Source organism: Somniosus microcephalus, chromosome 3, assembly GCF_052327205.1.
Source record: "Somniosus microcephalus isolate GS21.2 chromosome 3, FLI_Smic_1.0, whole genome shotgun sequence".
NCBI classification, from domain to species: Eukaryota; Metazoa; Chordata; class Chondrichthyes; order Squaliformes; family Somniosidae; genus Somniosus; species Somniosus microcephalus.
In genome coordinates, this window is record NC_140989.1 from 108266129 (window position 1) to 108282414 (window position 16286).

At 46.7% G+C, this 16286-nt stretch overlaps 1 protein-coding gene across 1 annotated transcript in view; it reads right to left on the minus strand.

Annotated features, from left to right (window-relative positions):
* Positions 1-16286, minus strand: part of LOC147121253 (uncharacterized) — a 208917-nt gene that overhangs the window by 116006 nt on the left and 76625 nt on the right. Inside the window, exon 4 of the mRNA XM_085981466.1 lies at positions 1873-2031. Coding sequence (XP_085837592.1) covers positions 1873-2031 — 159 coding nt within the window. The remainder of the gene's footprint in view (positions 1-1872; positions 2032-16286) is intronic.

The following is a 16286-nucleotide window of genomic DNA, read 5'->3' on the forward strand; positions in this document are numbered from 1 at the left end:
GCCGCTGCCACCTGCATATCCACAGCCTGTTCCTGGGGAGCCTGGTGTTGCCTCCCATGTCCCAGTGGCATTGTATTCTGATGGGAAGGACCAGGGGCCTGGCATGTACTGCTGTCACCATTCCAATTTGTGCCCCACTGATCAGTGGGATGGCTGGTCCAATGGCAGCTGCCAAATCCTGAAAGCCCTGATTGAAAGCAGCATGCATTGCGGCCACCAGGATGGAAGCCTTATGGAGTGTGCTGTCAATTCTCTCCCCTATGGCCACCAGAGCTGCAGTCTGTGCTTCTGTGGAGGTGGAGGTACCTTAGCTAGGGCATTCCTTAGCTAGGGATCGGCTGCAGATTCCAGCTGCTCCATTGGCGCCTGCAAGGAAGGAAAAGCTTCCCTAATGTTGCCACAAATGAGAGCTGTAGACTCAAGAGTCACCCCTGTCAGTTGCCACACGTCCTCGAAGAGTGACCTCAGAGCCTGTACAATGTTCCACCAATATCCTTCTTTTCAGGAGAGTACCCGTGAGTTCTGGGTCTCACGACTCAGAAGCCATTGGTAGCCTTCTCCTCGGCCTCCGCTGGGCAGGTGGCACATCCTCACCGGGACTCTCATGCTCCGTGAAACATCCAGTGTCACAACCTCACTGACACTATCTAATAGGTTTAACTGAAATACTCAACAAACAAATTTACAGGCTATATCTTCAAAAATTGTGAAATTTTGCATTTTACATGACCTTTTTAGTAGAAAACGTATTTATTTGTATCATGCAAACTATTTTCAAACCTTTTTTTTAAAAAAGCCACTGAACTGGTCTATGTTAGCTTTCAATTCTTCAAAGTTAATTAAATATAATGTGCAGAAGGGACAAAGTGCCTCACAAAAGCTGCTTTTATATTGCATAAGCCCCGTGCTAGTGGCACTTCCTCGCAATGCAAGAGTCTTGCGCAACCAACTGCAACATGAAAGTAAACTTGCCAAGATTTACTAAGGATAGTTGCCCAGATGACCAGGACACAAATGCATTAATTAATATCCTGTTTATTACACTGTACTGCCTTCCGCAGACAGCGCCACCTTTGGGGGCAGCAGAATATGACTATTGCGGTCGAGCACGTGCCTGAGGAGACACAGACTGCCGGCACAGTGGCTTCACTCCCTACCTCTGCAGACAGGTGGTAAAAAGGAACGGATGCAGGGGCTGTCACTTGGTTCTGAGCTCTCTGCCTAACTATACAGATCAGCACTGACTGTAGGTTTCTCACAACTCCCCTGAACAGGAAAATGTTGCAGAACGAATCTTGTGCTTTAGCAGTGGCCATTATTGCTCTGAACTCATTGCACATCGCTGGAAGTGATTCCACAACATGGGCTAAATGGCATTCCTCATTGATATCTACATTGTGTAATGGGGCATTAATCCCTGCCACTACTGTGATGTTGCATTGATTGCTGTTTATTATTTTGTAATGGAGGGACAAATGAGTAATTTGTGAAATTTTATCAATTCACTCCATATTGCTCCTTATTTAAGATGACTAGATGGTGACATTTCCAGTACCTTCCTCTATTGAAAATAATTTGTGACATTTCACATTAATTTTCACATCATAAACCATTATCTGTTGAGCTTTGTTGTGCACTGACTAACAGAATTTTAAATGCAGAATTTTGGCATCAAACGTATTTATGCTATTATACAGAAGTAGCAAAGGATAGGTCAAGAGTTTCACTCCCCAAGTATGAACATAACCTTTTTCTTAAACCCTATTGAGAATCCTACAACACACTGAAATGTGTCTCCCAAACAAAGGGTACATGTCATTTTAACAAGCGAGAATGTTCTCACCTATGCAGTGTTCTTCATTAATGCATTACCTGCTTCTTCACCTGCTCTTCAATGTTACGCTGGAACTGAAGATCTCGCTCTTTGATTTCAAGGCGTTGCTGTTGGACTTTCTTGTTCAGTAGATCCATGTAGTGTAAACGCATAGCATTCAACAGCCTATACATGTTTTTGTAAAGCTCCAGATGGCGCTAAATAATGACCAATAATCAAGTTTACAATTTACAAGCAGGCCTCAACATATCCCAAATTCAACACATTTATAGCAATTAATCCAAAACTTGCCTCCCTTCCCAAATTTGACCCTGAACGTTGAGACCCAGGAAGCGCATGCATCCAGTTAGTGATGTTTTCACACAGTGTACATGATGATGTCACTAATAGGATGTGCATATTACTTGGGGTCCATTTAGACCACGGAGGAGAATTCTTTTTGCAGGTCGGAAATCAGACTTTTAGCCAAAATCTAATAATTAAAAAATTGATGGAAATTGGTTCAAGAAAACAATTGTAAAACATCTCAATGGATGATGCACGGGGTTTGAAGCTCAGCTCTGGGTGGAACAAGATATTGAGATTTGGTACAGTCTGGAAAATGGCCGGGAAAGGGATGGAATTAGCAGCAAGGAAGCAGAGTTTATCGATGCTCTCTTCCCATAATCCCAGTGTCTTTAGCAGAACTACATTGCATGGCATCCCCAGATCAATCTAGGCACCAGAAGCGTGCTTTCAATGTGCATGGTATGCTTAATTATGACTGTAGAACATGAATGTACCTCATCATACCAGTGCTGAGCTCCTGTCCTGGGAAGCTGCACATGTGTTATCAGCCACAGCTACAGAAGATAGTGTTTATCTCTCAGATGTCATCCAGAGACTTGCCTTTAAGAGTGCTGGAATGGGGACACCTCAAAATGAAGGCATTGTGGAAACTCCCAGGGAAATGAGCATTCACTTGTATAATGCAATTGTGGTGATTGCAAATGAAGTGCATATTGACAAGAGAGGAATCTTTTCCCATTGACACAGATGGTGTTATTGAGCAAGAGACCATGTTGGGCCATGTGGGTGCGATCTGTGACTTCTAGGACCTTTGGGAAACCTACCACTCCGTGAAATTGCAGTTACAGTTCTGTCTGTCCATGGTGAAGGAGATAAAATTATTTGCTGTAGCAGTCAATGTGTGTGTGACTTGCTTGATGCATCCATACACCATCGATTGGCTAATGCTAGGTGGATATCTCCAGTGGCAATCTGGAATGGTCTATAGCATAAATGTTAAGGAGACTTGTGAGCTAATCAGCTACAGCCAGCATGGTGCGATGATGGAGGTGGGCTGTAGGTCTAGGTGCAGATTGTGGCATAATTCAGTGATGACTTCCGCTGAGAAGTGAACCCTCCGCAAGCACTGCTCCTTTGATGAATGCAGGTATGTGAGCCTCTGTCTAAGTATCAGTAGGGGTTGGGGGGCACCAGTTTGTGACTGTATCTCCCTTTGGTGCTGCCTGACATTCCTCCTCTTCCAAAAAAAAAGATAAATTCCTAATGGGAAACTAATTGTGCCCAGTCTAAAGTGGTGGTGGTGGGGGGGGGGGATGGCAGCCCCATAGCAAGTGGCACAAAGACAGAGAAGCAACTGGCAACAGCAAAAAAAATAAAACCCTCTAAAATTGATTAAATTAAATGATCGAGATGATGAAACAGTGAAAATGTGGTGGAGATAATAGACAATGGAGTAACTATTTTGCCTCATATGCATGCACCCACCCAATATAGGCAGGCTCTTCATGATGGAAAATGGTGCAGGCATTTATTTTATGGGCAGAAAATTATGGCTGGTGCATGTAATTTCCCGATATGCACTCCCAAAATTTGCCAGGAACATTTGCCAGGAGCACTGAAGTGGAAAATCTCCCCTTCAGACTGGAAACTGGTATTCGTGCAGTAGAAACTGAAGATAGGAGCAGGAGTAGGCCATTCGGCCCCTCGAGCCTGCTCCGCCATTTAATGAGATCATGGCTGATCATCCAAATTCAGTACCCTGTCCCTGCTTTCTCCCCATATCCCTTGATCCCTTTAGCCTTAAGAAATATATCTAACTCCTTCTTGAATATATTTAATGAATTGGCCTCAACTGCCTTCTGTGGTAGAGAATTTCACAGGTTCACCACTCTCTGGGTGAAGAAATTCCTCCTCATCTCAGTAGCTGTAATGAATCTTCGCTGTACCTTTTCCATGGCTCTGAGATCCTTGCTATAATGGGAGGGGAGTCTCCAGAACTGCATGCAATATTCCAGCTATGGCCTGACCAATTTCTTGTACAGACGCAACATCACTTCCTTTCTTTTGTAGTCAATCCTGCGATGTATAACACCCAGGATCCCAGCTGTCTGCTCTATGGTCTTTTTCTTTAACCTCTACTTTCACCTTTAAAGATCAGTGTACCTGCACTCCTAGAACTCTATCTTTCATCACTTGGTTAAGGATCTTACTACTTGTAATATACTTCCTTATACTATCCCCCATATACTATTGCACAATTAGGGAGTTGCCCAGTGTTTGATGTTTCCCAGAAAAACAAATGAAAATGGATCAGAAATTTGTCCGTAGGGCCGATTCCACGATCAGGCACTCCTAGCAAGGCATGGCCATCTTGTAGGGCGTTGATTGGGAAATCACGGGCCTTAATTTTTGTCCATTTAAATTAACAGATGGAAAATCCGTTCGGGTTTGCATTTTCCAAATCGGCGTTTCCTACAAAGCCCTGCTCTTCACTGGGAGCAGCCGATCAGCTCTTAAATTTCAAGGTTCTGCTCATCTTTAACTGAAAGGATGTTGGACAATGGAAATTTACTAGACTTCACTGACCAAAATGTAAATGACCTGAAAATAGTCCTGACTTGTTTAAGAACCTGCACAAGTCAGGAGTGTGATGGAATACTCTCCACTTGCCTGGATGAGTGCAGCTCCAACAACACTCAAGAAGCCGACATCATCCAGGACAAAGCAGCCTGCTTGATTGGCACCCCATCCACCACCTTAAACATTCACTCCCTCCACCACCGGTGCACCGTGGCTGCAGTGTGTACCATCCACAAGATGCACTGTAGCAACTTGCCAAGGCTTCTTCGGCAGCACCTCCCAAACCCGCGACCTCTACCACCTAGAAGGACAAGGGCAGCAGTTGCATGGGAACACCACCACCTCCAAGTTCACCTCCAAGTCACACACCATCGTGACTTGGAAATATATCACCATTCCCTCATCGTCGCTGGGACAAAATCCTGGAACTCCCCACCTAACAGCACAATGGGAGGTCCTTCACCACACGGACTGCAGCGGTTCAAGGTGGCGGCCTCCTCAAGGGCAATTCGGGATGGGTAATAAAATGCTGGCCTTGACAGCGATGCCCACATCCCATGAATGAATTAAAAAATGGTTAGAAAAACACTTTAAGAGCAATGTTATCTTTATTCTAAACATTGAACACCACAACATCAACCTGCACAGACAGAGTGACCCATTTCATCCTGTACAACTGCACCAGATATAATCATTCAGGCATTCTTTAAGCTGTTACTTTTTATTGCACTGCATTTCAGTCGCACAACTTGGCCACTGTAAACAGAAATTATGGTCCAATATTGACTTATGTTTTATTACACTTCACAGTACTTTGATATGTCAGCAGTGCAACATTAAAAGGGCCACTTGTCATTATTTCTCAATCAGTAACCTCATGGCCTGGCATATCCCTCACTCTACCATTACCATTAAGCTAGGGGACCAACCCTGGTTCAATAAGGAGTGTAGAAGAGCATGCCAGGAGCAACACCAGGCGTACTTAAAAATGATGTGCCAACCTGGGGAAGCTGCAGCACAGGACGACATGCATGCTAAACAGTGGAAGCAGCAGGCTATAGACAGGACTAAGCGATCCCACAGCCAGTGGATCAGATTACAGCTCTGCAGTCCTGCCACATCCAGTCTTGAATGCTGGTGGACAATTAACCAACTAACAGGAGGAGGAGGCTCCATGAACATCCCCATTCTCAATGATGGCGGAGCCCAGCACGCAAGTACAAAACACAAGGCTGAAGCGTGTGCAACCATCTTCAGCCAAAAGGGCCGTGTGGAAGATCCATCTTGGTTTACTCCTGAGGTCCCCACCATCACAGAAGCCAGTCTTCAGCCAATTCAATTCACTCCACGTGATATCGAGAAATGGCTGAGCGCACTAGATAGAGCAAAGGTTATGAGCCCCGACAACATCCCAGCTGCAATGCTGAAGACTTGTGCTCCCGAACTAGCTAAGCTATAGCACTACAACTTTAGCACTGGCATCTACCTGACAAATTGGAAAATTTCCCAGGTATGTTCTGTCCACAAAAAGCAGGACAAATCCAATCCGGCCAATTACCACACCATCAGTCTACTCTCAATCATCAGCAAAGTGATGGAAGGTGTTGTTGACAGTGCTATCAAGTGGCACTTACCAAAAACCTGCTCACCGATGCTCAGTTTGGGTTCCGCCAGGACCACTCAGCTGCAGAGCTCATTATAGTCTTGGTCAAAACATGGACAAAAGTGTTGAATTCCAGAGATGAGATGAGAGTGGCTTCCCTTGACATCAAGGCAGTATTTGACAGAGTGCGGCATCAAAGAGCCTTCGTAAAATTGAAGTCAATAGGAATCAGGGGAAAAACTCTCCACTGGCTGGAGTCATGCCTAGCACAAAAGGAAGGTGGTTGTGGTTGTTGGAGGCCAATAATCTCAGCCTTAGGACATCACTGCGGGTATTCCTCAGGGCAGTGTCCTAGGCTCAACTAACCATCTTCAGCTGCTTCATCAATGACCTACCCTCCATCAGAAGTAGGGATGTTCGCTGATGATTGCATAGTGTTCAGTTTCATTCGCAACTCCTCAGATAATGAAGCAGTCCGTGCCCGCATGCAGCAAGACCTGGATAACATTCAGGCTTGGGCTGATCTTCTTCTTCTTAGGCAGTCCCTCGGAACTGAGGATGACTTGCTTCCACACTAAAAATGAGTCCTCAGGTGACTGATGAGTCCAATGCGGGACCTACAGTCTCTGTCACAGGTGGGGCAGATGGTGGTTGAAGGGGCGGGTGGGTGGGGTGCTTGGGTTGACGTGCGCTCCTTCCGTTGTTTGCGCTTGGCTTCCGCTTGCTCCCGGCGAAGAGACTTGAGGTGTTCAGCACCTTCCCGGATGCTTCTCCTCCACTTTGTGCGGTCTTGGGCCAGGGATTCCCAGGTGTCAGTGGGGATGTTGCACTTTTTCAAGGAGGCTTGGAGGATGTCCTTGAAGCGTTTCCTCTACCCACCTGGGGCTTTCTTGCTGTGTCGGAGCTCCGAGTAGAACGCTTGTTTTGGGAGTCTCGTATCGGGCATGCGGACGATGTGGCCCGTCCATCGGAGCTGATCGAGCGTGGTCAAAGCTTCGATGCTAGGGATGTTGGCCTGAGCGAGAACACTGATGTTGGTGCGCCTATCCTGCCAATTGATTTGCAGGATCTTGCGGAGGCAGCTTTGGTGGTATCTCTCCAGTGCTTTGAGGTGCCTGCTATACATGGTCCATGTCTCTGAAGCATACAGGAGGGCGGGTATCAATACTGCTCTGTAGACCATGAACTTGGTGCTGAGTTTGAGGTCCTGGTCTTCAAACACTCTCTTCCTCTGGCGACCGAAGGCTGCACTGGCACACTGAAGGCGGTATTGGACTTAGTCATCGACGTCTGCCCTTGATGACAGTAGGCTCCCGAGGTAGTGAAAGTGGTCCACGTTGTCCAAGGCCTCGTCATGGATTTTGATAATCGGGGAGCTGTACTGTGTGGCGGGGGCAGGTTGGTAGAGGACCTTTGTCTTACGGATGTTTAGTGTAAGTCCCATGCTCTCGTACGCTTAGTTGAAGGTGTTGACGATGATTTGGAGTTCGGCCTCAGAGTGTGCGCAGACGCAAGCGTCGTCTGCATACTGTAATTTGATGACAGAGGATGGGACGACCTTGGATCTGGACTGGAGGCGATGGAAGTTGAACAGTTTCCCGTTTGTTCTGTAGATTAGCTCCACTCCAGCGGGGAGCTTACTGAGGGTGAGATGGAGCATTGCAGCCAGGAGGATCAAGAAGAGCATTGGTGTGATGACACAGCCTTGCTTGATCCCAGTCCATACGTGAATTGGGTCTGTGATGGATCCGGTGGTCATGATCACGGCTTGCATGTCGTCGTGAAGCAGGCAGAGGATGGTGACAAACTTTTGAGGGCAGCCGAATTTGAGGAGGATACTCCATAATCCCTCACGGTTGACGGTGTCGAAGGCCTTTGTGAGATCAAAAAAGGCCATGTACAGCGGTTGGTGCTGTTCCCTGCATTTCTCTTGTAGTTGACACGCGGTGAAGATCATGTCCATTGTGCCCCTTAGTGGGCGGAATCTGCATTGCGACTCTGGGAGGAGTTCTTCAGCCACTGGGAGAAGGCGATTGATGAGGATTCTTGCGATGACTTTCCCTGTGGCAGACAGCAGGGAGACTCCTCTGTAATTACCGCAATTGGACTTGTCACCTTTCTTGAAGATGGTCACGATTACGGCATCTCTGAGATCCCCTGGCATGCTCTCCTCCTTCCAAATAAGAGAAATTAGTTCATGAATTCACACCAGTAGTGCTTCTCCACCATGTTTTAGCGCCTCGGCGGAGATTCCATCTGCTCCTGAGGCCTTGTTGTTCTTCAGTTGTCAGATGGTCTTTTCAACCTCATACCGGGCTGGGGTTGTGCTGAGGTGGTGGCGGGTAGCATGCTGCAGGATGGAGTTGAGGACACTTGTGTCGAAGACAGAGTCTCAGTTAAGGAGATCTTCAAAGTGCTCTTTCCAGCGGGCAGTGACTGCCTCTCTGTCCTTGACGAGTACCTCTCCGTTCTTGACCCGCAGTGGGGTGGGACCTTGGGTGCTTGGGCCATAGGTGGTCTTGACTGCGCTAAAGAATCCACGCACGTCATGGTTGTCGGCTAGCTGCTGGATCTCCTGCGCTTTCTCCACCCACTGTCTGTTCTTTAGGTCGCGAGTTTTTTGTTGGACCTCGGCCTTCAGGCGTCTGTAGAGCTGCTTTCTTGCTCTCGAGTTCTGTTGCTGTTTCCAGATCAGGAATGCCTTGCGCTTGCGGCTTATTAGCTCCTGGATCTCCTGGTCATTCTCGTCGAACCAGTCTTGGTGTTTCCTGGTCGAGTGACCGAGCGTCTCTTCATAGGTGCTGATTATGGAGGCCTTGAGTGCAGACCAGGCGCTGTGGACACTCTGTGTCTCTGAATCACTGGGAGTCGTCAGGTTGGTTGTGAGGCGCAGGCTGAATAGGGCTTTCTTAGCAGGGTCTTTGAGTGCTCCAGCGTTGATTTTCCTGCGACATTGCTTCTGTTGCCGCCGCTGTTTTGGGGCTACGTTGATGGAGATGACAAAGCGAATTAGTCGGTGGTCTGTCCAGCAGTCACCATCTCCTGTCGTGGTGATGCGGACATCCTTGCGGTCCCTCGCTCGGACCATGACGTAGTCCAGCAGATGCCAGTGCTTGGAGCGAGGGTGCTGCCATGAATACTTGTACTTGTTATCTGACGGAACAAGGTGTTGGTTATGACAAGGCCATGTTCTAAGCATTTCATCAGGAGCAGGGTACTGTTGGAGCTGGCTTTCCCTACCCCCTCTCTGCCGATCACACCTCCCCAGAGGTCTATGTCCATTCCAACTCTGGCGTTGAAGTCGCCAAGGAGGATCAGTTTGTCACCCATTGGAACTCGGGACAGGGATTGTTCGAGGCTGGAGTAGAATTCCTCTTTGGTCTCGTCTGTGGCTTATAGTGTTGGGGCAAACGCACTGATGACCGTAGCGCGCTGGTTCCGGGCTAGGTTGAGCCGTAGAGTCATGAGGCATTCGTTTACTCCTTAAGGGGAGCCTCTGAGACATTCAACCAGCTCATTTTTTATGGCGAAGCCTACCCCATGGAGACGGCGTTCTTCTTCAGGTTTGCCATTCCAGAATAATGTGTAACAACCGCCTTGCTCCTTGAGCTGATAAGTAGCAAGTAACAATCGTGCCACACAAGTGCCAGGCAATGACTATCTCCAACAAGAGATGCTAACCACCTCCTCTTCACATTCAATGGGATTACCATCACTGAATCACCCACCATCAACATCCTTGAGGATCACCATTGACCAGAAAATTAACTGGACCAGCCACATAAATACTGTGGCTACAAGAGCAGGTCAGAGGCTGGGTATTCTGCGGTGAGTGACTCACTTCCTGACTCTCCAAAGCCTTTCCACCATCTACAAGGCACAAGTCAGGAGTGTGATGGAATAATCTCCACTTGCCTGGATGAGTGCAGCTCCAACAACACTCAAGAAGCTCGACACCATCCAGGACAATGCAGCCCGCTTGATTGGCACCCCATCCACCGCCTTAAACATTCACTCCCTCCACCACTGGCGTACCGTGGCTGCCGTTGTGTACCATCTACAAGATGCACTGCAGCAACTCGCCAAGGCTTCTTCGGCAGCTCCTCCGAAACCCGTGACCTCTACCACTTACAAGGACAAGAGCAGCAGGCACATGGGAACACCTTCACCTCCAAGTTCCCCTTCAAGTCACACACCATCCTGACTTGGAAATATATCGCCATTCCTTTATCGTCGCTGGGTCAAAATCCTGGAACTCCCTCCCTAACAGCACTGTGGGAGCACCTTCACCACACGTGTTCAAGGCGGCGGCTCACCACCACCTTCTCGAGGGTAATTAGGGATGGGCAATAAATGCTGGCCTTGCCAGTGATGACCACATCCCACGAATGAATAAAAAAAATGGTTAGAAAAACACTTTAAGAGCAATGTTAATATTATTCTAAACATTGAACACCACAACATCAACCTGCACAGTCAGAGTGACCCATTTCATCCTGTACAACTGCACCAGATATGATCATTCAGGCATTCTTTAAGCTGTTACTTTTTATTGCACTGCATTTCAGTCGCACAACTTGGCCATTGTAAACAGAAATTATGGTCCAATATTGACTTATGTTTTATTACACTTCACAGTACTTTGATATGTCAGCAGTGCAACATTAAAAGGGCCACTTGTCGTTATTTCTCAATCAGTAACCTCATGGCCTGGCATATCTCTCACTCTACCATTACCATCAAGCTAGGGGACCAACCCTGGTTCAATAAGGAGCATAGAAGAGCATGCCAGGAGCAACACCAGGCTTACTTAAAAATGAGGTGCCAACCTGGGGAAGCTGCAACACAGGACTACATGCATGCTAAACAGCGGAAGCAGCATGCTATAGACAGGACTAAGCAATCTCACAGCCAATGGATCAGATTATAGCTCTGCATTCCTGCTGCATCCAGTCGTGAATGCGGTGGACAATTAAACAACTAACGGGAGGAGGAGGCTCTATGAACATCCCCATCCTCAGTGATGGGGATGCTCATGGTACATGAAAGGTATGTGAAAAGGAAAAGACTGGCAAAGGTAAATGTAGGTCCTTTACAGTCAGAGACGGGAGAATTTATAATGGGGAATGAGGAAATAGCAGAGAAATTAAATAAATACTTGTTTCTGTCTTCACAGAGGAAGACACAAAAAACCTCCCAGAAATATGAGAAAACCAAGGGTGTGACGAGAATGAGGAACTTAAAGAAATTATTAATAGTAAACAAACAGTACTAGTAAAATTAATGGGACTAAAAGTCGATAAATCCCAAGGACCGGATGACCTACATCCTAGGGTTTTGAAAGAGGTGGGTGGCCATTGGAGTAGTGGAAGCATTGGTTGTCATCTTCCAAAATTCTATAGAGTCTGGAACGGTTCCTGCAGATTGGAGGATAGCAAATGTAACCCTGCTATTTAAGAAAGGAGGGAGAGAGAAAATGGGAAACTACAGACCTGTTAGCCTCACATCAGTAGTTGGGAAAATGCTGGAATCTATTATAAAGGACGCAATAACTGGGCACTTAGAAACTAATAGTAATTTGGGCAGAGTCAACATGGATTTATGAAAGGGAAATCCTGTTTGACAAACCTATTGGAGTTCTTTGAGGATGTAACTAGTGGAGTAGACAAAGGGGAACCGGTAGATGTGGTGTATCTGGATTTTCAGAAGGCCTTCGATAAGGTCCTACACAAGAGGTTGGTGAACAAAATTAGGGCACATGGAATTGGGGGTAATATACTAGCATGGACTGAGAATTGGTTAACAGACAGAAAACAAAGAGTAGGGATAAACGGGTCTTTTTCAGGATGGCAAGCTGTGACTAGTGGGGTCCCACAAGGATCGGTGCTTGGGCCCCAGCTATTCGCAATCTATATCAATGATTTGGATGAGGGGACTAAATGTAACATTTCCAAATTTGCTGATGATACAAAGCTAGGTGGCAGTGTCAGTTGGGAAGAGGATGTGAAGAGGCTTCAAGGGGATCTCGACAGGCTCAGTGAGTGGGCGAGAACGTGGCAGGTGGAATATAATGTGGATAAATGCGAAGTTATCCACTTTGGTAGAAAAAACAGAAAGGCAGAGTATTTCCTAAATGGTGAAAGATTGGGGAATGCAGATGCTCAAAGGGACCTGGGTGTCCTTGCACATGAGTCACTGAAAATGAATGTGCAGGTGCAGCAAGCCATTAGGAAGGCAAATGGTATGCTGGCCTTCATTACAAGAGGATTTGTGTACAGGAGTAAAGAAGTCTTACTCCAATTATATAGAGCCTTGGTGAGACCACACCTGGAGTACTGTGTACAATTTTGGTCTTCTTACCTAAGGAAGGATATACTTGCCACAGAGGGAGTGCAACGAAGATTCACGAGATTGATTCCTGGGATGGCAGGACTGTCGTATGAGAAGAGATTGAGTAAACTAGGCCTGTATTCTCTTGAATTCAGAAGAATGAGATGGGATCTCATTGAAGCATACAAAATTATTACAGGGCTTGATAGGGTGGATGCTGGGAGAATGTTTCCCTTGGCTGGGGAGTTTAGAACCAGAGGCCACAGCCTCTAGATAAAGGGTAGGCCATTCAGGACTGAGATGAGAAGAAATTTCTTCACACAGAGGGTGGTGAATCTTTGGAATTCTCTACCCCAGAGGGCTGTGGAGGCTCAGTCATTGGGTATATTCAAAACAGAATTCGATAGATTTCTGAATAGTAAGGGCATCAAGGGATATGGTGATAGGGCCGGTGAATGGAGATGAGGCAGAAGATCAGCTATGATCTCGTTGAATGGCGGAGCAGGCTCGAAGGGCCTACTCCTGCTCCTATTTCTTATGTTCCTATGATGGTGGAGCCCAGCACGCGAGTGCAAAACACAAGGCTGAAGCATGTGCAACCATCTTCAGCCAGAAGGGCTGAGTGGAAGATCCATCTTGGCCTACTCCTGAGGTCCCCACCATCGCAGAAGCCAGTCTTCAGCCAATTCGATTCACTCCACGTGATATCAAGAAATGGCTGAGCGCACTGGATAGAGCAAAGGCTATGGGCCCCGACAACATCCCGGCTGCAATGCTGAAGACTTGTGCTCCCGAACTAGCCGCACCTAAGCTATTCCACTACAACTTTAGCATTGGCATCTACCTGACAAATTGGAAAATTTCCCAGGTATCTCCTGTCCACAAAAAGCAGGACAAATCCAATCCGGCCAATACCGCACCATCAGTCTACTCTCAATCATCAGCAAAGTGATGGAAGGCATCGTTGACAGTGCTATCAAGTGGTACTTACCAAAACCCTGCTCACCTATACTCAGTTTGGGTTCCACCAGGATCACTCAGCTCCAGAGCTCATTACAGTCTTGGTCAAAACATGGACAAAAGAGTTGAATTTCAGAGATGAGATGAGAGTGACTTCCCTTGACATCAAGGCAGTATTTGACAGAGTGCGGCATCAAAGAGTACTCGTAAAATTGAAGTCAATAGGAATCGGGAAAACTCTCCACTGGCTGGAGTCATACCTAGCACAAAGGAAGGTGGTTGTGGTTGTTGGAGGCCAATAATCTCAGCCTTAGGACATCACTGCGGGTGTTCCTCAGGGCAGTGTCTTAGGCCCAACCATCTTCAGCTGCTTCATCAATGACCTACCCTCCATCAGAAGTAGGGATTTTCGCTGATGATTGCACAGTGTTCAATTCCATTCGCATCTCCTCAGATAATGAAGCAGTCCATGCCCGCATGCAGCAGGACCTGGACAACATTCAGGCTTGGACTGATAAGTGGCAAGTAACATTCGTGCCACACAAGTGCCAGGCAATCACTGTAATCACATTAATCACAAGCAAGTACTGTAGCTGTCTACCTGTTCCCAGAGAGCCCTCCTTGTTGCTTTCACTTTCAGATCTCCTTCATCCTCATTCGATGGGGTGAGTTTTCTGTGCTTGCCTGGCTCTCCAACTTTTTGCTGACTGTTCTTTTTGTTAAGTCTGTGAATTATTTAGTTAATTAAGACACAGACTAATGAGTAACAATAAAAACAGGTCTTTACTGGTTGGAGGTAGGGACTATACTGAATACAAGATTACTGCACAGTGCTTATATACCGGTGTGTTCACCCCCGGTATTACGTCTACAGCAGCCTGAGAAAGTAGTACATCTCTTAAGGTGGAACAGGCTTAAGCTCTCTTAAGGTGGAACAGGTTACATACACAACACTCCTCCCTTCTTAGCTTTATAGTCATCCCCCCCATTTAACATAACGTAATAACATATATACATATATAACTTCATGTTTAACGTGACATATCACAGATTCAGTCTCTGCGGAAAACAGTTCACAGATTCAATCTCTGTGGTGTAGTCGGTTCACGTTACTCATTCAATAGTCCTTTCATGGATTTAACAGCTTGAACTTCCGAACTGATTTGGCTCCGTTCGGAGGGACCACGTGTGTGATCTGGTAGAGGTGATAATGGTTCAGATGGGTCATCTTCTGTTTTTACCTTTCCTTTTCTGCTTCTTGGAGACTCTCTGGGCTCCATTGTCAGCTGCCACAGCTGCCAGCTGCATGCGCAGTTCCTCCTTCTCTTCCTCCTGTTTCCGTCGTAGAGCCAGCTTCTCCCGATGTTCCGTAGACTTTTGGTGCTCCTCCATGATTTCTGCACTTTGGGAGTTGAAGTTACAAGCTGGGCAGGACAGGACATCGTAATATTCGGTGTCGTCCACCAGGTCATGGTAATATTCGGTGTCGTCCTGAGCTAGACCAGTGAGAGGGTCGTCTATTTCCTCCATACCCAGCTGGACGTTAGCCAGCTCTTGTTCCAAATCCAGACATCTTTCCTGAAGAGACTTCTTCATGTGTACCTCTGCATCCAGCTTTTTCTGGGCTTTCAGCAAGTCGTTTACTAGTGACCTCATTTGTGATTTTAATACTTCAACTTCCTTTGGAGATTGATTGATCGGACTATGCAATCCCTCTACCGGAGCAGCTGTTTCAGCGGTCTGTTGTTCTACATTGACGTGAGTCAGCGTACTTTTGGCATCCAATGGCTGCTCTGTTGCAGTCGTTTCAGTCTGTGTCGTCACATCAGCCATCTCAATGACTTTTGAGAGCTCCGAACCCTTTTCCTTTGAAGATCGCAGCTCGTGTTCAAGTTTTTCCCATTTCAGAGTCTTGTCCCTCAGCATATGAAGGAGTTGGCTGACCGTTAACTCTTCTGACACCAGATTATGGCACGCACGTTCAGAACCTGAATCAGCTTTGATTCGTTCGGCCTCCTCGCGCAGATGGTTGGTGTGCTCCTGTTCCATTTTCTCCATCAGTTGCTTCTGTTGACTTTCCAGATTCCCCCACTCTGTAACAAAGAACTTTTTTATTTCATTCATCTCTTGCTCAAAACGGCGAATCATTTGTTCTAATTGCTGTTGTAGTTTGAAATGGAGTTGAGTTCGAGCCCAGTGTCCCTCAAAAATGTGCATATCAGTAGACTTGACAGACTCAGAATTCTCTGTTAAACTATGTTGTTGTTGCTCAGTGGAATTCTGTGCTGAAACTTTGTCTTTTGCACATGGGTTGGTCTTACCATCATCAGTTCTAGAGTCTGGGCTGATTATCTGCACCGAGTTCTCACTCTTTATGGCTTTTAGCGAATGCCAGTCCATATTTATGTTTCTAAACCACTCCCGGCCTAGTAGTGGTGGACCTCCCTCCGGTAGCACATATAAGTCCATTATTTGACTTCCTTCGCCCTTGTTGGCCACTGCAACCTTTATTGTCCCGATGGGGTACACTCTCTGCCCCGTGTAGGTTGTCAATATAATCTCCGTATCCTGTAGGGGAATATGTTGGAATAACCTTCTGTAATCTTTCTTATTCATGACCGACAATGCCGATCCAGTGTCCAATTCCATTTTTACTTGGACTCCTTCTATCTGAAGAGTAACCCAAATTGT